We start from the raw sequence: 24,463 nt of genomic DNA on the forward strand, positions 1-24,463 counted from the left end.
TTTCAACGTGGAGTACGGAGTACTGAAACATCTCCGTGTGCGCTTCGCCTTTTACATGCGCTTTGCATTCCGTTGTGTTTAACGTTCTTAATAGTTTGAAGTGAAACTACTGATTGTAGTCTACATCTGTACGAGTTCCAGAACTGACAAGTGTTTCTTTTGGTAAAATAAATTTTATCAAGCTATCATCGGCTCCTGTGTGCATTCAGTCTAACCTGTACGCACGCAACAATATTAAGAATCTCTGTTTCCTTATAATTGCTGTGTAACTAATCATTTTGAAAACTCACATAAATGAATCACAACACAGAATAGAATTCTAACAAATTATTAAAAAAAAAAAAAAAAAAAAAAAAAAAAAAAAAACACGAGCTTTTACGTTCTGATAATAAATTCGTTATTTTGCAAATGCAGTGCTTTTTAGCTGCAGATGAAAAGCGAATTTAATATTTAAAGCATTTAAAAAATGGAAAATAATCTTAAATTTGCAGAACGCTATGATTAACGTTCTAATGTGTTCACTCGCACATTGCAATGAAGTTCTGATTAATAAGTCAGTAATAAATTTGATTAAATTAATAAAAATGATTATCTAAATTGAGAATTAGGTTAAAAACAGCAATAACGGAATTATATGGAGAAAATGTCATCAAATAGCGTTTGTTAGATCCTTAATAGTGCAATGCATGTCAGATGATAAAGAATACTTTAATGGATGAATGAAAAAGTTTTTCTTTCTTTCTTTCTTTTTTTTTTTTTTTAATTGAATCTCCCAGTTTAAAGAAGGGGATGACGAATCCAGAATGCGTTTGGTGGAAAAAGAATAAACGCATGCTCTTGATTTTCTGCCTTCAAGTGAACTTTATTCGCTCTAATGGAGCCCGTTAAAACTGCAAAAGAATTAGGTTTTATCTGTTTCTTTTAAAATGGCTTGCGTATTGAAGCCAGAAGATATTTGTAAAACAGAAAACGCATTTTTGGCCCTTTTTCTCATTTTCAAACTGGAAATTCAGCTCCAGTTCTTTTTAGTAATTTGAAAACCAATTTTTGTTGACTTAAACCCCTTAAACCCGCAGCAGAAACTGATGATGAAGAAACAGAATGATAGTACAGACATGGCATCATCCTTTCCAGTTAATTAGTTTTAGAGATGTTTACCAGCGCAGTAGCTGCACTTGATAAATGTGCAACGACGAGAAATGACAATCATTAGCCTTAGAATGGAACAGCCTTTCCCCTCCCGCCCGAAATGAAAAGAAAAAAGAAATCTAATGATTCACGCTTGGATTGTGGACATTGATTCAGATATGAAATATAAATATTTTTTCTGCGTTGTAATTGGGAATAAATGTATAGAACTGTTTTGAGCTAATACATTTAAATATTTTATCGGCACAACTAAAGTCATAATGAGAAGTACTTTTAATTAATGAGTTCTTATGAAATATATCTGTCTGGAGCATCATGCAAAGAAAGATCGCCAATTACGTAATTACAGTTTAATTAACAAAATCAAGCAGTATCAATTTAAGATGAAACTGAGTGTACTTTTGTTATAAAATGCTGCTTTTTTTAAGATTAAAATTATAATATTATAAATTGTTGAGGTGTTTTATTAGCAAATTTGTAACAAATATTCTGCAGTTGTAACGTAACTAATTCAGGAATTATGGGCAACTAAAAACTGCCCGTTTTTTATTCTTTCTGTACAAGCTTCCGTGTATTACTGTAAATGAATGCAAGAATGTATAACAACATGCTATTTTCGTCTGTTCTTACGCTTCTAAGAAACAAACTTTAATGTAGGAATAGAATTACAAACTTTAACTTTATTTAGGAACATATTTTCTTGAATTCAAGGCAAGTTAAAATTGCGTTATATTTCCGTATATAAGATGAGTATTTTCAGCAAACGTTTTGCTATTAAAGTTTGGCGGTCGGTTTGTGTACTCCTATAAAATGATTTACAAATAATGTATCACAACAACAATGACCCCCCTCCCCCCAAAAAAATAATATCATTTCAATTTTATTTCATCTTATTATACGTTAATCAAATTTCTTTGCATCAGTATTCGACTGGCAAATTACCAGCCATTCTCGGAAGTCAGTCTTTGCTGGAGTTTGCCTCCAGCAGAAAGCATTAATTTATGCTATTTATTAACATCATTCTTGATTTAACCAGAAACATCCAGGATAATATTATCCGTCTTTTAGATAACAGCATCTTTAGTTGCGCGTATAGCATTGTTTAGCAAAAGTAAGAGCATTTATTTTAAAACCAACAGAAAACTCTTTTTATTTTATTCCATTTTTGTTGGGGGGGGAGCATTTTTTACTATCAATCAGCTGTATTAAGTTTGTTTAGATGGAAAATTTACTGTAACAAACTATCAGAATAAAGCAAAATTTCTAGGGGAAATATAAAAAGGAAAAGAAAATGAGTGGGATAACAGCAGCTGTAGCAGACGATATCACAATATTTAGGAATTGTTTTATTCTCAAACAGTACGTTTTATTCTCAATTGTACATAATCTTGATTATATAAATATCGCTAACTGGTAAATATAAATATCCAATTATTAATATTTCACTGACTTCCATCTAAATACAAGGATAATATAAATAAAAAACATTGCTTTTGCTGTTTGGGAGTGTGTTCTTGTTCTGAATGCTGAACCTATTGAACTTATTTAAATTAAACTTTCAGTATGACCCCAGTTATTCGTTAGTGTATTGTATTTCTATACCTAAACATGCACCTACCATTAGCGTGAAGTTTAGCCATTCTTGTTATTTAAGATCGTCCAGTAAGTAGTCTGTCATGTAAATTATTCCAATAAATATGAATGAAATCACATTTATTGCAACGGATATGTAACCCTAGATGAAAGGGTCTTAAAAGTTATTTTCGTAGCCGCAGCACGAGAGAGCTATAACTTGCCAACTACGAGTAATTTATACCATTTTAAGTGCTGAGTTACAGAATGACTGCCCTATCCTTATTCTTGCCCACTAGGGTGCAACGAAAGGAAATTTATTGACCGGAATAATATCTTATTAATTCTCCGGGAATCTGCGAGTTTCATGACCCTTGTCACGCAAGTCCCCTGCTTCGCTTCCCAAGAGGGAGGACCGTGAACTCAGATACTCTCTGTCGTTTGCCATCCACCCAGAAGGTTATTTTTGGTGTCTCAGAAAAATCGTTTCGAGTTACATGTTTTGTGGAATAAATAAATCTCCTCTCTCCCTGCGGTTAGAATTTCGGAAAAGGCACTCTGAAAATACCCCAAAAAGCTGAGGACAACTGATTCATTAAGACTTCGTTTCTTCAAATGGTTTATTCAGTTTCAGTCTGTGCGTTTCATCAACAGGAACTGGGTGATAGCCCTGAACAGGCCTGCTATATACACAGCGCGTCTACAAAAAAGCTAGGATTAATTCTTTTTAACAAATTCCAGCTAAACCTGTCAGCGATAATTGACAGCATTTATTGGCGTAGCATCTCGACTTGTTTTTCCTAAAATATCGCTTGCTTACGGACAGAATTTCCATGCAGTTAAGCTTTTTGCTTTAATCCGGTGAACATCTGAAGTCATGGATTCGAAAACTGAGCAAAGAATAGATAGAAATAAAGTTTTACTTCAAAAATAAAATTAATCTTGATTTTTCTTTTCAATCAAATTGGCTATTGGAGATAAAATGTAGTGCTTTGTTTATGATTTAAGACAAAACGGCAGTTATCCGCTTCGGCTGCAGCACTTTCACCACGGCCAGAAAACTTTGGCTTTAAAAATCTCGAGTAAAATCTATGTTTTGTTGATTTGGCCTTAAAAATCTTGAGTAAAATCTATGTTTTGTTGATTCACCCCCCTTTTTTTGCTTGCTTGATTGATTGATTAGAAATAATTAATTCATAAGGAATTCTTTTTTAGGTAGAGAAACATTACATGCAGAATTCAGATATGTTAAATATTTCGATTTCAAATGAGATTTTTTGTTTAATGATACAGTTAATGTGGTTTAATTATGATCACGTTTGTCCACAGCTATTTTGCTAACATTAAACAATGATAAAAAGTGTCCTTCAAAATAGCAATGGAATTTAGCAGATTGGATATAAATACGGCAAGAAACATATAAACAGGAACATTGACAGCATTTTAATAAAGAAAATCAAAGAATTTATTTATGAACTATTCATAACGTTTCTAGAAATTATTTGACCGATGCTGCACCCCTAATCTTAATACTCGGAGGGTGCTCCTTATATCAGCATTTATAGGAAATTCGCCGATTTCGTCTTTACGTTCTTCAGAAAGTTTATTACATGATGTGCTTCGATTTGTTTCAGAAAGCTCCTGGCAGATATATTCTGACATCTTCTTCTGTATGAAGAATAGAGAGACCTGTAGCTGATCGGTTTTTTTTTTGGGGAGGGGGGATTCTTTTGGTTCTTTTGAATTGGACTTCCACAGATTAAGCAAAAAGTTGCAAGATTGCTTTTTTGCTTAATTTTGAATGGTAGTCTGAAAGTGAAGCACATTGGTGACTTAACCCCATACTTGGTGACATATTTTAGTTATTTAGAAATTTTAAAAATTTATTTATAGCAATATGTTTTCCATGTTTTCATGTACAAATGGGCGGGATTTTTAAACGTTTTTATTCTTTCCTCAAATGAGGTCAAATTTCAGCTGAAAGCTCCGTTCCAAATTTTACACAAAACAATTATCATTTTTTTTTTCCTTCGGTGAATTTTAACATTTTTGTGAGTAACATAATCGAAAATCCTTGAAATCTTTGATATTTTATTTTTAAAGAAAATATCTGCTGGCTGTATTTTAATGTCATCCTCGTTATAAAAATTTGCCTCTGAACTACTTTAGATCTGAGAATGATGCTACGATACATTTAGGTGTGTGCTAGACACACCTAACCTGATACATTTTTACACAAGAAACACCTAACCTGATACATTTTTACACAAGACACACCTAACCTGATACATTTTTTAATGTATAAATTAATCAATCAGCTCGTTTTTGTCGTTTTAGGTTCAAGAGCTTCAACAGCAAGTGGCAACCCTCACAGACCATCAAGTGAATACAGACCACAGATACAACAAAGTGAAGCAGGAGAATGCCGCTTTGCAGAACAAGTAAGAATAAGATGTAAATTATACAAAAACGCGTTAAATTTAGAAAAAATTATAACAAAAATGAAAATTAAATACATTTCTTATCAATCATTTATCATCCTTGGCTTCACAGTATCGTTGTACAACAGAAATAAGAAAGTAATCTGTTAAATAAAGGTGGAGAGAGAAATGAAAAATGCAATTCTGCATTTAATTGCTTAAAAACAGATGGATAGTGAGATTTCAAATTACACTGCAGGTCGTCAAAATTGTTGCAGCGGGAGGAAAAGCAGTTAGTTCAATCATTTTACAAATACATTATTACATTACCAATAGTCATGGTACTTCAACCATCAATCCAGATACAGGGCTGTTATGACGATGAAAGGTTTCAGTGTTCATTTTTTACCCCGGTATCTCCATTACACCGGTGCCGCCATTGATATGCTGTAAGTCCCCCCTCCAAAAAAAATATTAAGAAAAGATGACATCATGCAATTGATACCTCTGTGTGCGTTGTTGAATACACCATCGTAGGGCCTGATTCCTGCGCTGTAGCGACAGTATAAGCCGGAGTAATTATCGCCTTGTTGACAATCCATGGCAGTGTAGACCTAGTCTCACTGTACGTGCAGATACGTGCTGCTGTGGTGAGTGACTGAGTGCACCGCTATGATGGCTTCCAACCACGGACATGAACCAAACGGAATTATATACCATCACGGCGGGGAAGACTCCAAAGTAACAAGGTTGAATATTACATACTAATAAAAGTTTTTACATATTGATAACTGCGGGCACTAAGCGTTATTCTGGTTATCTGCTTTAAGTTCTGAACATTTGAAACATAATATTATTCACGGTTGTTTCTGCTTAGGCAGTGTCTTGAGATTTTCTCTATTTTATCAAGGGCTATTCTGTTTTTGAGTGTGTTAAACGTCCGCATTGCCCAGGCACAGTCCGCTGGTTTCTTCAAGTGCCAGGTATGTACACAATGGAAGTAATAATGGTCCGTATCGCCTTCCTCTCCACATTCGCAGAAAGGACTATCCCTAAGTCTGAACCTGTTCAGGTATACTGGGAATGGTCCATAACCTGTCAAGAACTGTGTTAGGCTAGCACAGTTGGTCTTTATTTCCATGTTAACTTTTGGCAGTAAGCGAAATGTCCTTCGTCCTACCTCTGCCTCTGCCTCTGTCACTTGCTGCTGTCTAACATACTCATTTTCCTGACCTATTGAACATGATATGTTTACACCATACTTAACAGCAATGCAGACATGATATCTGTTATTTCGGGCATTGGTCTCCAGGTGTGCATGTTACGGTATGTGGTCTTCCTAAACCCATCGACTGCAAATTCTCATTAGTCACTGAATCTCGGCAAACGTGGACAACAGTTGTACGATACGATAACTTGTTTTTCTGGTAGATTTATATAATGTGAAATTCTGAATATTTGCATATCCGAGAATGTTAGACCTTTCATGTAGGTCTCAGGTTTATTGCGCATTTCCTTCATGCTGTAGCAATATATTGACCAGCAGTGTAGAATCGTTCATAAAAGTGATACATTTTAATCAGTGTAGAGAAATATGAAAATTATATAAGAGATATTCAAAGTATTTGCTTGAATCTAGATTTTAATCATACACACATTTATTTGGTTAGTAATACCAGAAGAGGTTTGGTGGTAGGATATCTAATCCTTTGTTCAAAATATATACCCTGGAAGTACGAGATGGACGAAGAAACGTCATGTGAACTACTGAATATCAGACATTCGTCATAATAATCGTCAAAGCGGTTTCCGCTAACGTGTATTTAATGTTGAACGCCGTCCTATCATGTTAGAAACACCTGGAGCAGATTGTAGGTATTCCAGACCATGAAGTTAAATTTATTATTTTAATTTTGGTTATAAGGTAGTGAACCTTGAGGTAACAGCACGAATAAAAATTACCGGTAAAAATATCGTGACTAAAGTTGTAATCTTTTGTTCAAATTCTTTGTGAAATCACCTTTTATAATGTGGACTGATATGCCATGGAATTCTGGGGATGTATGGCAAGTTTCATCATGTTTTTGAAATGAACGATCTCTCTGCCTTAAATAATTTATTATAGATAGCTTTCCCGCAAAGCAGGTTTAGGGTTGCCATAAAATGGCATTGGTGACAAAATTGGCGATATGCCATGGACGGATGGAGAACCTTCTATAACGAATTTTTACCGGTTTAGCCCAGAATGTTCTCGAACACAAGCTGAAAGCTATATAAACCCTGGTGGTCAGTAGTCAGTGTGTGTGCCTCGTCTGGAGTGCGAGATAGTTAGTATCGATTGTGTGCCTCGTCTAGCGAGCTGATAGTCAGTCATTGAGCGAGTTTCTAGAAGTCTAGCGCCGAGTTGGTCGTCGAGTGCATCGAGAGAGTCTTGTACTGTATCGCGAATTAGTGCATCGTCGAGTTTTGTCTTAGAATGTGCTGAGTCGAGAGTTATACTGTTATGTATTGTCGAGTGCATCGCGAGTTGTAGCAAGGAGAGTCTCGAGAGTACGTGGAGTTCCGAGAACGACCAAGCAGAGTCGGGAGCTGTAATCTGGTGCTTTGCAGTGAAGCTGTCTCCACCGTTATTACCTGACAGTGTGAAGGCTGTGTCGCTGAACGTGTCAGCGTGTTTATAACAGTTTGACGACTGTAAAAATGATTTTGGAGCTATCTGATTAATATTGGTAATAAAGTGTGTTTCGATACTTCATCAAGTGTCGTCGTTATTCACTCCAAATCTACGAACCGCGTACGAACTGGTGTCATGAGTGGGGTTTGAGGGTGAATGCCAGTGAGAAGACCAATGGAAGATCTATTAAGGCAGCTCGTGACTAAAGAGATAAAAGATGGAACTAATAAGAGATGGCAGCTGCTGCTTCCTCGAAACCAAATGCCTGATGTTCTGAAGGAAATACACAGCAGCTCAACAGGAGGGCATTTCGGCTGTATGAAGACACTAAACAAGGTCCGAAAGCGCTTCTTCTGGTGTTCGGCGAGAAACGATGTTGAGAAGTGGTGCCGATCTTGTGGTGATTGCGCAGCCAGGAAAGGACCGAAGGGACGTAGCCGAGGAAGGCTGCAGCGATACAATGTAGGAGCGCCTTTCCAGCGAATTGCCCACGACATACATGGACCTTTTCCTCGGACCACGGATGGCAACAAATACATCCTTGTTGTCATGGATTACTTTACAAAGTGGCTCAAAACTTACCCAGTTCCAGATCAAGAGGCTGTCACCACAGCTGAAGTTCTGTTACAGAATTGGGTGTCCAGATTTGGGACACCCCTCCAGATTTTCATTCCGACCAAGGCAGGAACTTCACTTCAGCTGTATTCAAGGGACTCTGCGATTTGTTGGAAATGAAGAAAACGCAGACAACCCCGCTACATCCGCAGTCTGATGGCATGATGGAGAGGTTTAACCGTACAATCCTGAACCACCTCTCGCTCTTGGTTTCTAAAAACCAAGAAGACTGGGATCGCAAGCTGCCTCTGTTCCTGCTTGCTTACCGTAGTGCCGTCTACGAAAGCACCATCACAGATGCTCTTTGGTCGCGATCTCCGTCTGCCAAGTGACCTGCTCTTCGGCCGCCCTCCGAATGTACATTCCTCGCCTGAGAAGTACGTGCAAGACCTCCAGGTCTGGTTGGAAACAGTACACAGGTTTGCTCGAGAGCGGATCAACATCTCGACGGACAGGATGAAGAAGAGATACGACGCAGGAGCCACCAAACATCAATTCCAGAAAAACGACAAGGTTTGGCTGTGAAATCCAAGTCGTCGTAAGGGCGTTTCTCCCAAACTGCAGTCGCATTGGGATGGTCCCTATACAGTCCTTAACAGATTAAACGACGTTGTGATGCGGATCCGTAAATCCCCCAATTCCAAACCCAAAGTCGTTCATTATGACAGATTGGCCCAATACTATGGCCACGGTACTTAGTACTTCTCATTCTTAGGGGTACCCATAATTCTTGTGCATGAGTTTTCTTCAGTTGTTGCGTTTTTCTTTTCTGACACCAGTCGTTACGTTATTTTCTTCCTTCACGTTCGTACGGGGTTCGTGTAGATTTGGAATGAGTAACGACGGCACTACTTGATGAAGTATCGAAACACACTTGATTGGCCAGTATTGTCAGGACAGCTCCAAAACACGTTTACAGTCGTCGATGAACTACTATAAACACGCTGACACGATCAGCGACACATCCTTTATGTTATCAGGCTATCACGGTGGAGACAGCTTCACTGCAAAGCACCGGAGTACAGCTCCCGACTCTGCTCGGTCGTTCTCGGAACTCCAACTCTCGAGACTCTCCACGCTACAACTCGCGATGCACTCGACGACACACAGAACACGGCTCTCGGCTCTTCGGTTCAGTCGTTCCCGGAGCTCAACACGCTCTCTCGACGATGCACTAACCGCGCTACACTAAGAGTAAACTCGACGACCCACTCGGCACTCGCTGCCCAGCTGTCAACTCGATCGACTCCGCAGGGATTGGCACACTAGACGAGACATCAACTCGATACTGACTAACTATCTCGCACTCCAGACGAAGCACACATACTGACTGCTGACCAGCAGGGTTTATATAGCTTTCGGCTTGTGTTCGAAAACATTCTGGGCTAAACCGGTAAGAATTCGTTCCAGAAGGTTCTCCATCCGTCCATGGCATATCACCAATTTTGTCGCCAAACGGGCGATTTCTTGCCAAATGTGGCAACCATGTGTTTCCCTTTCCATTTTATGGCAACCCTAAACTTGCTTTGCGGGAAAGCTATTTCACGGCGCCTGTACATTTCGTAACAATATGAGTGAAAGGGCAGCTCAAAGGAGTACAGGATGAATCTCTTGAAAACAGATTAGAATACCAACAACCATGGATCCTGTTATGAATTCCCAAATGTTATCATCGTTGATTTAGTAGCTCATGTCCTTACTTGCAAACAACCAAAACAATTATTGCAATCTAAAAAAAAAATATGTTCTAAGATTAGTAAACCGGGCGAGATGTCATGCATCGTGAACTTTTATCTTTGGTCGAGCAATTCGTGTTGTCACTTGTTCTGAACATTGTAACGTGTCCGCCAAAACACTTGCCTAAACAAATTTCTTCCTGTAACTCCCAAGGTGGTTGTCATTCGTTTGCATGATAATGAAAAATGTCATATACCCATCCCCTAGTACTGAACTTGAGGAATTTAAAACGTAAAAATTTCCTTGTCAAAGCGAATAATGGTCTCATGAGGTGTACATCATAATGACGTGCGTGTCTGTCTGCTTTTTACTCTTAAGAAGTTCTGTCATTATGGAATGTAAGCTCTTTGTCTGATTAGTTGAAGGTAGCAATGAGACATGAGTAATATCATGTGAAAATTCTTAATAAATAAGAATTTGTTTCAAGTTATAACCCAATCTTCTTTATAGCCGTTGCTGTATTAGCTTTCATTTGTATATGTCATAAATAAAGCGATAACTGTTGTATATTTATGGGAAAATCTTTGAAATTACTAGGGACATCCAATTATAAACGTCCTCATAAAAAGTTCAACATAATCTGACTAGTAACACACTTCGTGAATGAACTTGTCAGTAGTAGTGCCGAACGTATCAATAGTAATGCTAGTTCTTTTTCCGTCTTCCTTGTTAATTGTAATCAATATGTCGGAATGTGAAATTCAGAGTAAAGTTGCACTGCGAAACATCAGTACATTTTTGAATAACAAAGATACTCTTCCTTCTTAGTTTTATCAACACTTCTAATTCAGTTTGTAGGGAAATGTCTTTCTCAATCTAGAGTATACGATTATATATCTTTTTGGAGAAAAAAAAAAAAAAAAAGTTGAAAATTGAAAATGAACTATTTGCTTGTCGGCCATGAAACTCAACTAATGGTGACTGCCTGTAACTCGGGTCGATCACAAAATCGCCATGGGGAAACATCGCTAAGGTTTTGGTTTATTTAAACAAGTTATGGCAAAACACTCTAGGACTGTGTGTCTAGGGGGAGCCTTCGTAGGTTTTTGTAAGGAAAACTGGCTCGTATACACATTACACATGGGGAAAACCATGAAAACGCCCATGCAATCAGCTCGTTCGCCGGAATTCGAACCCCGGATCGAACCACCAGTGCTCGATAACTTTACCGCTCGGTTGCTGGTGGGCGGCATCGCTAAGAAACTCAAGCTTAGGTCGCACAGAAACATTTGCTAAAAATAGCCTTAAATTTAACAAGGTTAGCAGTTTCAGGTTTGGTTTAAAGACAATACTCGCCCTCCCACTGCTACTGTAGGGATAAAAACATTGCAGGAACTTAAGTAAATGTCTTACTTCATTCCCCACGTAGTCGAAATTTAGCACCATTTGATTTGCATCTCTTCGATCCACTTAAGAAAATTTTTAGGAAAGGAGAAAATCGAATCTAATGAGCGGGTTATTGACGCAGTTTGAGAATGGGTCATTATGCAATCAAAAGACTTATTTTTCTGGAATTAAGAAACCTCCTAGACGCTAGAACAAATGCACTGGCGCTGGTAGATGATTACACATATGTTATTTCATTATATTTGACAAATAAAAATTAGCTGATAAATTCTTGTTTGTATTTGAGCATCCTATAATAAATTTTGTATAATTATTTTTCTAGCTTGGGTTTCCGTTCGAATGTTGTTCCCAGTTTCGAGTTATTTTCTCGCATCTCTAATCTGAGATAGGTTTTCGTTTTTAATGTAAGTAATTATCTGGATATCGTGCAATTTATCATTCACAGAACATTAATCGGATATCGTAGACCTAAATATGATTTCATGGATTTAGTGCTGTGGCATTCTTACCGTTACGAAAATCTGCCGAGATATGTCGCCAAGCGCAAATTATTCTTTCTCTTTCTCGGCATGTGAAATATCATGCATTTTTCTTTTCTTTCTTCTTTTTTTAAATTAATTTATTTATTTTCTCTCTTTTTTTTATTTTATTTTATTTCGAGCTACGCCTTTTCAACCGTGACGAACAGTGACCCGCCTTCTATTTTATTCTTTTACATTACTTTTTTATGTAAAATGTCCAAGGAATTTAATGAAACTGGAATGGCAACTGTAGCAGCAACTATAGAGAGTTTTAATGATCCGTTGTGGGTGTTACACCTTTCGCAGGTTACGATGTAGAGGTAGTCTTTCTACTGACCTGTAAATGAACTTCACATTTTCAGATAGGCGTTTATGTCGTTTCTGAAAGGATTAAACTATCTCACGGATTTTCCACCGCTTCTTTTCCGATTGTCGTAAGAATCGAATAGTGCACGATAAACTTCTTTCGAAGTGGTTTCTCGTTTACACAGTAAGAAATGAGTGACAAACAATTGCTAGTGTCAATTAGAAGGAATATTTTCGACCAACACTATTTTCTAGATAAGAAAATAAAAAGTTTGTTTTTCACGAACCGAACTTTTTATTTAAAAAATTCCATTCCTTGTATCAAATTCTTTAAAAATGTTTTGAATCATATGCTTAGAGCATTAATTGTTGCATCGCAAAGCATTGTTTGACAAGTTTTATTTTTCGGGGTGTGGGTGGGTCAGATTAGTAACATTTATTGTTTCTTTCTTGGCTTTTCTCTGCAGAAATGCCTTTTGCTGTTACTATGTAAAATTGATTGGAAAATTATTTTAATAAAGATGTTTGTTATTAGGGCTATTTTTGTTTGTTTGTTTGTTTTTCAAAATAGCAGCAACGGAATTTTTTTAAACTTAAACTTTTACTTTAGAATTAAATTTTTGACTTCACAACCATCAAAAATTTATTTTATGAAAATTTATTTTAAATTTCCTAAAGTATTTTTAACTGTTAAAAGTTAAAGCAAAATTTGTATTTTCTTTCTAATCGTAAAGATTCGTTTTCGATAATCCAATAAGCTTTCTGATTCCATTACATTGATAGATATGAAATGTTTTAAGTATGAGTGACTTGTTGTGAAGGCGTTATAAAATAACAAGAAAAAAACTTTAATGCTTACATTAGAAAAAAATAATAGTTTATAAGCTTTTATAATTTTATTTTCCAAGGGATGTTAATCAGTAACAGATAGATTAAATATGAATCTTAAATACCTTACGCTTTTTTAAATGGCAACACGCTAGCTAGTGCATGGAAGATAGAGTACTTTATTTCTGGCAGTGGCAACACATTGTTTTAAATAGCGGAGTTAGTTGATTAAAACTGAAAGATGAGTATCTTCCATATTGTCGAATGGCAACAGTCTGGCACGCTGGAGATAAAAATATTTTATTTCGAGTACTACTCGCTTTTAAATCGTCGAGTTGTTAATCAAAATGTCAATAATTCGTACAAAATATGAAATAAATGAGGGGGAAAATTCTAATTTCTAGCTTCGAAGTGCTCATATGTTGGTTCAAAATTTAGTAGCTTTAGTTATCGTCATTTGTCCACAATGTGAGAAACTTACCAACAGTTTATTATTGAGTGGTAGAGATAAGTTTTTTAGTAATAGATCATTATTTAGTAGTAGAGCTAACAGACTAAGAGTTGTAAATCACTTTTATTACAACCCCACAAATTACCTTTTAATAATTTCTACGGCTGGTGATTAGTATAATCAAGCCTATATATATTTAATTATTATGCTATATTACATGTAATTATTTATTTATTCGCTTTTAGCAATAAATGACAAATTTGGTAGAGGTATCATGCCAATGATATATTTTGATGAACATTTATTGTTCAGTCTATACGATTAAAAAAAAAAAAATTGTGTTGAAATTATTTCTGTTCTTTCTCGATGGTGTGCAATAATACACCAGAATTTTACTTTTAACATTGCAAATAGACCTCCTCAAAAAAAAAAAAAAAAAAAAAAAAAAAAAAACTTTATTTTAGCCTTAGTACAATATATATTAAAAGAAATTAAAAAAAAAAAAAGTGATTAATTTCAGACATGAAGACCAAATACAAAAACTGTTTCTATTCCGTATCGCCGGACGCTTGCATCTTAATGCATTCTTCAGGAATGGCTAAAACTCATTAGTCATTTAGCATCACCGAGATTGTGGGAATTCCTGCCCAATTTTAATACAGAACAATCGTGAGGGGGATAGATCCGACGGTAGCTATCGCCTTTCGAGAGGACTCTCTGCTACTTGTAAAATCCATGCCTTGTCCAGGATCTGAATGCAAGATGCTTATGCTTTACTAGCCAAGAACTATTGACTTTCAAAAGTTCTGTTCATGTACAGGGCATTTCACGTGTAAACATTCAAATTGGTTCCTACAATGGGAAAATGGGACAGAGAAGAGAGAAAAGAAGTAGCATGGCGCTCTTGTGAAACAATAAAACGTAATCATAAACTGGAAGTGGGCGGCGCAAATAGCAAGACAGACCCTCAAACCAGGCATGAGGTGAGGATCATCGGCTGACGAATTAGGAGATGCAATTTCAGCGAATCAGGGGGGGGGGAGGAGTACACGTGACTTTCGTCGGTGAATCATAAGTCTGTGGTGTTAGGAAGACCACTTTCGCTGAACAGCGATTAGTGTAAAAATTTTAGCTTTCTTCCAAAATCTCCAAAAGGGCAAGAGTCACTTTCAATTTCTTAAACGGTGACTTCGAGGTTTTGCATTTTTCAGCAGTTACCAGGCCTAAAGAGTAGGTTGCTTTTATTCTTGCCAGCAAACAAGCTTATCACATTCTTGCTTGCGGAGTCATTCTGGAAAGTTCTTTCCTGGAGTGAATTCATGGGATTGGAAACAGACGAACCCAGCAACCTTTAAACGACGAAACATGATATTTTTCGTATCTAACACAAGTGGGCTTCGCTTTTTAGGAAGTTCACATGTATAGGTTTGGCGATCTGTGGAACACTTGAGACAGCTTGACTTGTTATTGCAAAAGATTTGGCCATGGCCAAGTCTTTGACATCTAAAACATTGCATCAGATTTTTACCCGAGTTGTATCGTCTGATGGTCATAGTTAGGTGGAGTTACAATGTATATTTTTCTCCCCTCGTCTGTTGACTGCGGCGAAGCACAGGAAGAATCTCTTCACAGTCGGCACTTTTCTTGGAGAATTGTGTTGACATTTGTTCTGGAAAATCGACGACCCATCATTCTGTATTTCTTCAGGTTTCATATTCATAGGTAAACGCGAATAACCACTTTAAGAATAGTCTCCGCCTTGGCTGTGTGAGTACTAAACTGCACTTCAATTTTCATCAAAAGTCCAAGAGTTCTGGGCATGTTATCAGTGGATTTGGGTGCACTTTGTAGGTTCCCTGGTTATATTTCCAATGAAGTCATTTATTCCATGCTGAGTGAAAAGACTTTTCAGTTCATTCCAGGTGACTTCCGGTCGACGACAGATAATCGGCAGCAGTCTTTCTTTTTCAATCGGCTGCATAGATCAGGATCGACTTCTGTAGGTGTCTCTGCATTTCCCTTGGTATCGACAGGCATGGACTGTGGGCTACGCTGGATGTTTGTAGCAACTGTTTGCAGCAACGCTGGACTGTGGGCTACGCTAGATATTCAGCAAAGGAATTAGAAGTTTTAGGCGCTGGAGCCCTGACCGGGGCAGCAGGCTGCTTGGCGGGTTTCCTCGGAGAAATCCAACCTTCATTTTGAGCAGTAGAGTTAGTCTGGGTCTTCTTGGGAGCAGGCCTTGTATCTCTAAGTAACTTGAAGTTCTTGACTAGAAGCTTCCTACAAACGAATCTTTCGATAATTCCGTTTAACCGCGTTGCAGCTTTGCTCTGCTTGGATTTCAGCGAGGTGCTTCCAAAGATAGTTTCTGTCATCCATTCTCCACTTAATTAAGTTCAGCTTCTTTTGCGTAACATTGAGCGGAAAATGCTTGATAACAGCCATGATAGAATTCGAAATCAGTAACTCGAATTGAATACGAGTTCCAAAAAGTGCATACGTCGCGCAGCGGCGTCAGCTTCCGAATCCAAGTATGAGTGACGTCCATGAGTTGAACTCGGACCCAAGGTTTTAGTAGCCGAGTCCCCAAATATTACGAGAATAGGGCTTTAGATGCAAAACCTAAATTGTCTTCATTTACATAACATAGAAATCTTAATTAAATTTTAAATCTGTATTTAACCTTTAGACTTTATTTTTTGCCATTTCATTTCGACTGAATTAAATTTGTGTAATTTTTCCATAAATATTTTCCCATGCAAATTAATCCTTCTTTCTCATATATTATCAGCTTGAATTTTTTCTACAACAGTGCTTATCAAATGCACATCTGATTTTAGATATCTCAGTATTTATTATACTTTTTTCAATTAAAACAAAACAAAACAAATTGAATACAAAACAAAACAAAATAATACAAAACCTTTCTGCGCACATTTTCATGTTCAGAGTTAAGCATTATTTTCTTTTCCACCCCCTTTTTTTAATGAGTAAAATTTGTTTTAGACGATATCAAAAGAACATTTTCACTTTCATAGTCGGCATTTTGATTAAACTTTACAAATCGTAAAAATAAGAAGGTCAAATTCATACTTCAAAAATCATCCTTTGTGAAGAATTATCACATCTGCAGCTTAAATGTCAGTGAGGGCACTATTATTTTTGTCATTTCCTGACTCGAAAAACCTAAATAATCTGTACTGAGGCATCAAATGTAAAATGTGATGTAAGGCAACTCGTCATCATTTGTATTTGGTCGACTGGGTTTCGTGCTTCTTCCCATTCGTCTTTTAATTGGGAAGACTGTGAAAAACTATTGCATTCGCCCCAGCATATTGTAATGGTATAAATGGTTAGCATCCTCAGCTAAAAAATGAAGATCAACAGTTTGAAAACCAGCGAAGTCGCAATAGTTTCTGCCCTGAATTTGCCAAATTTCCAAGGAATTTTGTCTAGAGACTCCCACGTCACTGCCTACAATCTTCTGTTTATTATTGGTGTATACTCAATTCACGAGTATCGCTGTAATAGTTTCCATTGGATACAGTCTTCAAGGTTTCGGTTTTGGTTAATTGAATCACTGTTTTATGACGTTGCTTTTGCACTGGAATGTACCGTCTTCTTGGTAGAAGCGTGGAATTCATCGAAAATGCTTCAAAAGGGATACCAGACGCTTCTTCATAACTATACTTACTCTGCTATCCGCTCCTAAGGTTGTAGTTGCCAGTTACAGAATTTCTAGTGAAGAAAATTCACTTAGCTGACGCCTCTGTGGTTTAATTTAGGAAAGAAACTTCATCCTCAGATCCTTCTAGCAGCATCTGAACCCTTCCAGAACGTCAAGATTCAATTAATTTTCATCTCTGGACCATTTGATTTGGAATGCACTTATAATGATGGCATAAACGTACATCCATATATTAGCTATATAAGATATATTATGCAAAAATTTACATTCAGAATCAACTTATACCACATTTCACTATGATCTGTATTGTTACGAATTTTGTATATATGTGAATAATTTTAGTGAAATTATATGTGAAATTGTAGATTTTTTGGTCTAATGTAACATGAAAATATAAAGAAACGAAGCTTTGCCTGGAAAGTAAAAATACAGGGGAAAGTCTGTTTAACATTTCGTAAACGGCCATCTCGTGCAAACCTGCGACGGTTTTGGCGACTAATTTTTGTCGCCAAATTTGGCGAGAAATAGCTAAATTTTGCCAGGCTTGGCGACATTTTGGTTCGATTCATGTATAACTGTAATTGGTATTATGATTGAATAAATGTAATTAATCTAGATATGTAACTGCAACCGTATCCGGCTCTTATATATGCCTTCCAGTAATTTCGAAAAGTGGAAAGTACTAGAGATTTCTTGGCGGCGAGAGAAAAACTATATAAGAGTGGAGAAAGCATCATTTCGGAGTTGTTTTAGATCAGCGTGAGTTCGGAGTACTGAAAGACCTCCGTAGGAGCTTTGCCTTTTTAGATGCGGGGGGAAAAAGATAACCAATCAAGATTTGCAAAAATAACTATTTTTTTTATACTGGGCATATTCTTTTCATACAGTCTAAAATGCTTCTTTTTTTTTTTTTTTTTTTTTTTTTTCCTTGTTTGTGGTTTTTTGTATTGTCGTAGCCGGTATAGGGTCATCGGGCAAACTTTGTTTTGAAAGGTGGACCGGGCTGCGACCTAAATGGCATTCTAAAAAAAGTGCAGTTCCCCTACCCATACATAATTATTAAATGATCAAACTAGAGCTTGAAAACCTACAAAGTGATTTTTCTCTTTAATGCTTAATCATATGTAAATATTGATTTAGATGAAAATTTTTGGTTCCATGCCAAATAGTATCTGAATTGGAGGCGGACATAATCTTTAATATGCATTAAAGAATGTTGAAACTTGCAGATTACAGTAAGATTTTGATATACAAAATAAAGAAATTTTTATTGATTCTGCAGAATAGAGCCCTCAGAACTTCTTATATAGTTATGCTAGTTTATTTGAATATTCCGAATATGAAGTTTAAGTCAAAACTATTTTTAAAAACTCGATAGGAAGTGGTATCTTTATTTTACAAATGCTAAATCCAAGAATTTTTTCGTAGATTTATTAATAAATGTGCGTGTATTCAATGTAAATAAATACAATTTAATATAAGTATTATATGCAAAAAGAGATTTTTAGCCTTTAACAGTCTTAAACCGACATAAATTTTGTAAAAAAGAGGAAGAAACGAATTTCGCCCTATGTTTTATTAAGATAAATTCGTATAAAAATGTGCCTATAAAAGCAGAAAATCGGATGTTCTCATCTTTTCACACCTAGTTTTCAGTTTAGATACTCTCCTGAAAAATGTTTTTACTTTTCTCATTGTTATTCTAGTCATTCGTTTTGCATTTGGTTTGTGCATAGTATTATTCTAGTATTCGTGTATCATACAAGGAACTAATGCTAAATGTATAAATTCACAATGTAAACAATCCAAAGTTGCAGTTTATTCTTCCCTGCTTCTTTTCCCCTCAATGCGCGTCGCGATAAGTGCATCATTATAATTTTTCATCTTCCCTTGCTTCTATCTTTTTTTTTTTTTTTTTGTTTGTTTGTTTGTTATTACGAGTGACTCAACATGTGGAACAAAAAATGAAGCATAGGGAACTTTCCGTGACGTCACGAGAATGTAATGATCCATTTACTACATCTGTGTAGAGGTAGTAAGAACGGCTGCGTGAAATCCCGCGAGAAGAAACGAGATTCTTGAATCGTTAGCCTTCGAATGCTGTCAGTTGCTAGACGCGTCCCGTCGTGTAAACTAGTAGCTGAATGCAAACAGAGCTGCTTCTGCCCTTTATGTGAATGAAAATGACGGTGCGCTGAAAAGCATATGGTATACAGGTCTAGATATTATTTTGTTTTCGATGTGAGAAAGTGTTTTGAAAGAATGTAGCCTGGAGGAGAATGAAAAAATGGTAATGTAAATAATACTTTTTCCTTTTTAGATTTGTTTAATGTGGTTAATGTTTGTTACCAGTAGTAATATCCAGTTTTGTGTAAAATTTAGTTTAACCGAATTTTGGAACGTCTTCAGATGGTATTGGGGATTTTTTTTATTTATTTTTTGATTTTTAGCCCTTTTCGAAAATACTTCCAGAGTTCATTCTCACATCTATTTACCCTCTCCATACGATGTTTTTAAGAAGTTAAATCATCATTTCTTGTTAGGTTAATATACATAATTTTAAAAATGGTCATCTTTTGACATACGACAGTTTTGGATAGCTCTAAAGAAGACAATATTGGTTTTAGTAAAATAATAATAATAAACTGATACTTTCCATTTTACTTTAATGGTTATTAATCTCTCGCACTCTATTTATTTAGGAGCGTAAGCAGCATATGGATTAAGCATTTAAAAGGATATCTTCTGTATTTTATTCAGTGTTATTTAAAATAATTCTGCATAAACAATAAGTATGTAAACTACAAAAGAAATATCATAAATATCACTGACTTAATCCGTGTTTGTTTTCATCATTATTTCGCTTAACCATTTGAATAGAAGATATCGATTTGTCGTTTAATGTCTTAAAATTGTTAAACGACGTGCCTGTTGAGATTTTACCAGTTGTTCTTGAAGATATTTCTCTTAATGTATGGAATGATATTCTTGCATTATCTTGATGTGAGAAATTAAGGAATGTGCTTTTCTATCGATGCAGTTAATTTAACTAAATCATATGGCAAAAAAGTGCACATATATAATTTTTAATCCCTTTCCGAAACTAAATAAATAAACATTTTGGCAAAAGAAAGATACAGAAATGTTGAAATCATCCTTAAAAGTGTAGTTTATTTATTGAATTAAAAATTATATGAATAAAATAATAATTAAATATATTTTTTGCATTGTTGCCTTTTGCGTGTATCTAACATTTTAATGTAATGTGTAAAATAACATATAGAAACATAGCAATATGTAACTACAACTTTCACTTCGCAGTGCTGATGCATAGTTCAATTTAATTATGTTGAGATAAACATGTCATTACACTGTTATTATGTGAAAACAAAATAGGAATGTAAAATTAAGCTTTTTTGTTTTAGTAGTTTCTTTTGTAGAGTTTCTTTAAAGTGATTTAAATTTATTAAATGAATCAACACTGAATGATTTACTTTTTTTAAAAATAATAGACGCTTTCTGATTCTTTACTATTTCTGATTAGATTATGCATCAGAAATTATTTATACAGAAAAACTATATGTCATAATTTTGCAACAATGAAATAATTGGAATTTGCAGTACTATTTGAACCATATCTCCGGAAAAAGAATTGCAGACAAAATCTCATTCAACCTTTATTTATCTTTTATTGAATATTCTTTGATGATACCAGGAAATTAGTTACTGTATTTCCATGACAAGCAGCGATTTAAAACTAAGTCTTAATTAAACTATAAGTCCTCATCAAGTATAAAACATGAAAATTCTTTGAAGGAAAATAAATGTGTTTTTCACATTGATTAAAGAAAATAATAATTCAAAAAAGTCTGAAAGCTTTCAGATTTTAAGGGCGTTTTTTTTAACGTTTTGTGTGTTACTTTATTCGTTAAATATAATGTTCTTCGCACTTAAACCACATAAAATTCAATTCAACAGCAATATCACAAAATATTTAAAAAGAACATAACTTTAGAATATCCGATAGACAAGCCTGCGTGCGGGAGATAATTCCTTTCCCCCCCCCGTTCAGTGTAGCTATTGCTTGCTTTGAAATGATTGAGATTGTTAATAAAAATTCGTGGAAGTTTTTCAAAATATGAAATAGATAATAAAACAAATTCGAAATTCAAAACTTGGGCGTCAGGGTGCCTATATGCGGGTGAAGGATTACGTTATTCAAAATTTGATGGCTCTAGGTACCGTCGTTTTTTCAGAATGCGAGAAACATGCACACATTCATGCGGATTCTTCATTATGTAATTTCCTTAAATGTAATACAGGGCGATAATATTTAGTGGCAACAATGTAAAAAGTAGTACGCCGTGTATAGTGAACTGAGGCGAAATGCCATTTCGAGACTAATAGCCATTCTAAGCTAATAAATAAATAATTATTAATGCGACATATGGAACAAACAGAAGAAGTTTAAAAAAAAAAAATATTTGTTAAGTTTCTATCTCAGTTTTAAAATATTACAATCCTACTGATAATCAGATAAGGGATAGTAAGCAGATGCTTCCTTTTTTTAATCAATAAGATCTTTGTTATCCATATCCTTCGCCCCAGAGAGAGAGAGAGTTTACATCTATCTATGATGAATTTTCCTTGTTTGTTGTTCTTTTTTATCAATTGCAAAAAAAGTATCCACTTTGGTGAAGCCAAAAATTGAGACCTTTAGTTCAGACATGCAACACGTATCTTGGAAATGAATATTTTCTCATTTCATTACATTTTCGTTTGATGCTGCTGTTATCTAAAATTATTAAATATTGTGTTAGAAATTAATGTGTGTCAAATTGCAGCTAATGTTATTGATTTAAAAATAATAATTATTATACTTTATAATTATTGTTCTAATATAGGTAGGTATTCTGACACAAAATCGGACTTATTCTGAAATTAACATACCAATTTTTTTCCATCTTTCCGTTCTACGAAATAAATTACTCCAAACTACAAAGTTTTGTAAAAACCGCACAAGTAGTTTTTAAAAAAATTAGCTCTCAAATTTTTAGCTCAAATTTAATTACGTTGAGATTGTTAATTGAGTTTGGTATATATGTATTAATCTCTTTTTTTTTTATTAAACTTACTTGATTCTTCCTTTCACATTTCGAAATTGAAATTCATTCCAAATAAAATTCACCCATTTTTTATGATTTATTTTTTAAATATGTATTTTAAAATAACTTTTATAAATTTTTCAAAAAAAGTTTTGAATTATAAGCTATAAAATTTTTACCATCATCTTAAGTTAGACTTATTTCTAAGCATAGCTGTAAAAAATTGCAGTTTTTTATTCAAAATTTCCGAAGATATACGTGAATTTATATATTGGCGCGTTTTGAAATTTATCATATTTTTTTAAAGTGATAATAACGGCAAATGTGGTTTAGACACTTTTCTAAAATTATTTGAAAGTTAGAACGATGCGACTTTTTTCCCACTCATGCACAATGTAAAAACATAGGAACGAGGTGCCTTTTTTCCTACTCCGGCATAATGGAAATGAAAGGAAAATATGCTAGAACAATGCTATATATATATAATGTTGTATGATCTTAAATTCATTTAGTGCGAACGAGACATGAAAAACACAATTTGAATTTTGTCAATCGTCCCAGTAGAACGGGAGATGTAGAACTGCCCCCCCTTTTTTTTGCGCAGTGTGCATTAAAGTAAGTTTTGCACCGTAATAGGCGTAAAAATATCAAAAATGGAATTGCCTAAAATGAGAGGCACACTATTTAAGTCGAAATATTTTACATTCGAATTCCTTACATCAGCAAGTGGAAACAAGACTGTTCCGGTGGAATCGAAGTTCTGAGATTTAAATCTGTTTTTATATTTTAAATTCTTATTAATTTTGTTTCGCATAATTGCAAAACAGAAAATCAGGTTGTATTAAATGAAACTTCCGTAGGCTTAGCTTGCAAAAGAAATAATAATTTGAAACACATACCTTGTGACATAGTTTTTTTTCCTTGAAAACGTACTGGAATTTTTGTTATATGAGGTGTTGAGTAATTAATATAAAAACATACAATTTAAATACATTCTGAATTTCTTTCTAGACAAAAATGAGGAACCTGACTCAGTTAAAAACGTATGACCATTTTGAAATTAAACTGTTAAATATTACCGAAATAAGGTTGAAAATTTTTGAAGACGTTCGCCTGTTTTGTGCGGTTATAGTAGTTAGTAGTAGTTGATTGCACTCAATTTGCGCCCGGGTTCGAATTCCGGGCAGCATAACTCTGAAGTGCACATCAGCATCGCAACCGAGGGAGGGTCTTCGAATGCAGACCAATAGGCTTCTGCTGCTCTTGTGACGATGAATCTTTGAAAGCTGTTGCATTTGAAAAGCTTTTATTTCGCATTATTGAGGATGTATTTGAATTTCTTTGATATTCTTTCAACCAGTTACTGAAATCTTCACAATAATTTATTTTTGATTTAAATTCGCATTGAAGAATTTTACAGAGAAATCATAATCTTTTAGTTACTTTATAGAGGAAATTAGGCTGTTAAGCATTTTCAACCATCTTACTTTAAGTGCGGTAAAGTTCAAAAGCGCGGCAAAGGTCACGTGATATAACAGAAAATTCTACTGGGAGCTCATTGGTTTGTTCTTGAGATCCCTCCTTCAGTTGCGATACCGATGTGCACTTGCGAATTATGTTTCCGGGCATAGCTTGTGATTGTAATTATAACTGTTTTTGTTTGATGAGTACATTTAAAATTTGTTTATCTGGGTAGATTGTGTTTATTTGTACTGGGTAGATTTATTGGGTAGTGAAGAAAGTAAAGGCAGAGCTTCGGATCCATCCCCTCAGTATGTTTTGCTTAAAGTTAGCGAAAGTTGCACAAATAACATTCGCGTGCTTACCTTAAATTAAATGATCTAATCCTTGTCGGTACTGTTTTCGAAAAGTAATGCAAAGTATCCTCGCGCGGGGGAATAAGAATCTCCCTTCCAGACTTGAGAGCAGCATTTTCCCCAAATTGGTCTGACTCTCACATCGTAGTAAGACGATTTAAAATTATGATGTAAAATTATATACATTTCTTAATAATCGTTGTGTCTCATAAATTATCATGAAGTTTAAT

At 35.2% G+C, this 24,463-nt stretch overlaps 1 protein-coding gene across 2 annotated transcripts in view; it reads left to right on the top strand.

Annotated features, from left to right (window-relative positions):
- Positions 1-24,463, top strand: part of LOC118191855 (rab11 family-interacting protein 4A-like) — a 207,380-nt gene that overhangs the window by 153,516 nt on the left and 29,401 nt on the right. For both annotated transcript variants that reach the window (XM_085821012.1, XM_085821013.1), the window contains one exon: positions 5,059-5,162. In XM_085821012.1, coding sequence (XP_085677138.1) covers positions 5,059-5,162 — 104 coding nt within the window. The remainder of the gene's footprint in view (positions 1-5,058; positions 5,163-24,463) is intronic.

This window comes from Stegodyphus dumicola, chromosome 7, assembly GCF_044657685.1.
Source record: "Stegodyphus dumicola isolate Sdum_Otavi_A_Nest chromosome 7, ASM4465768v1".
NCBI classification, from domain to species: Eukaryota; Metazoa; Arthropoda; class Arachnida; order Araneae; family Eresidae; genus Stegodyphus; species Stegodyphus dumicola.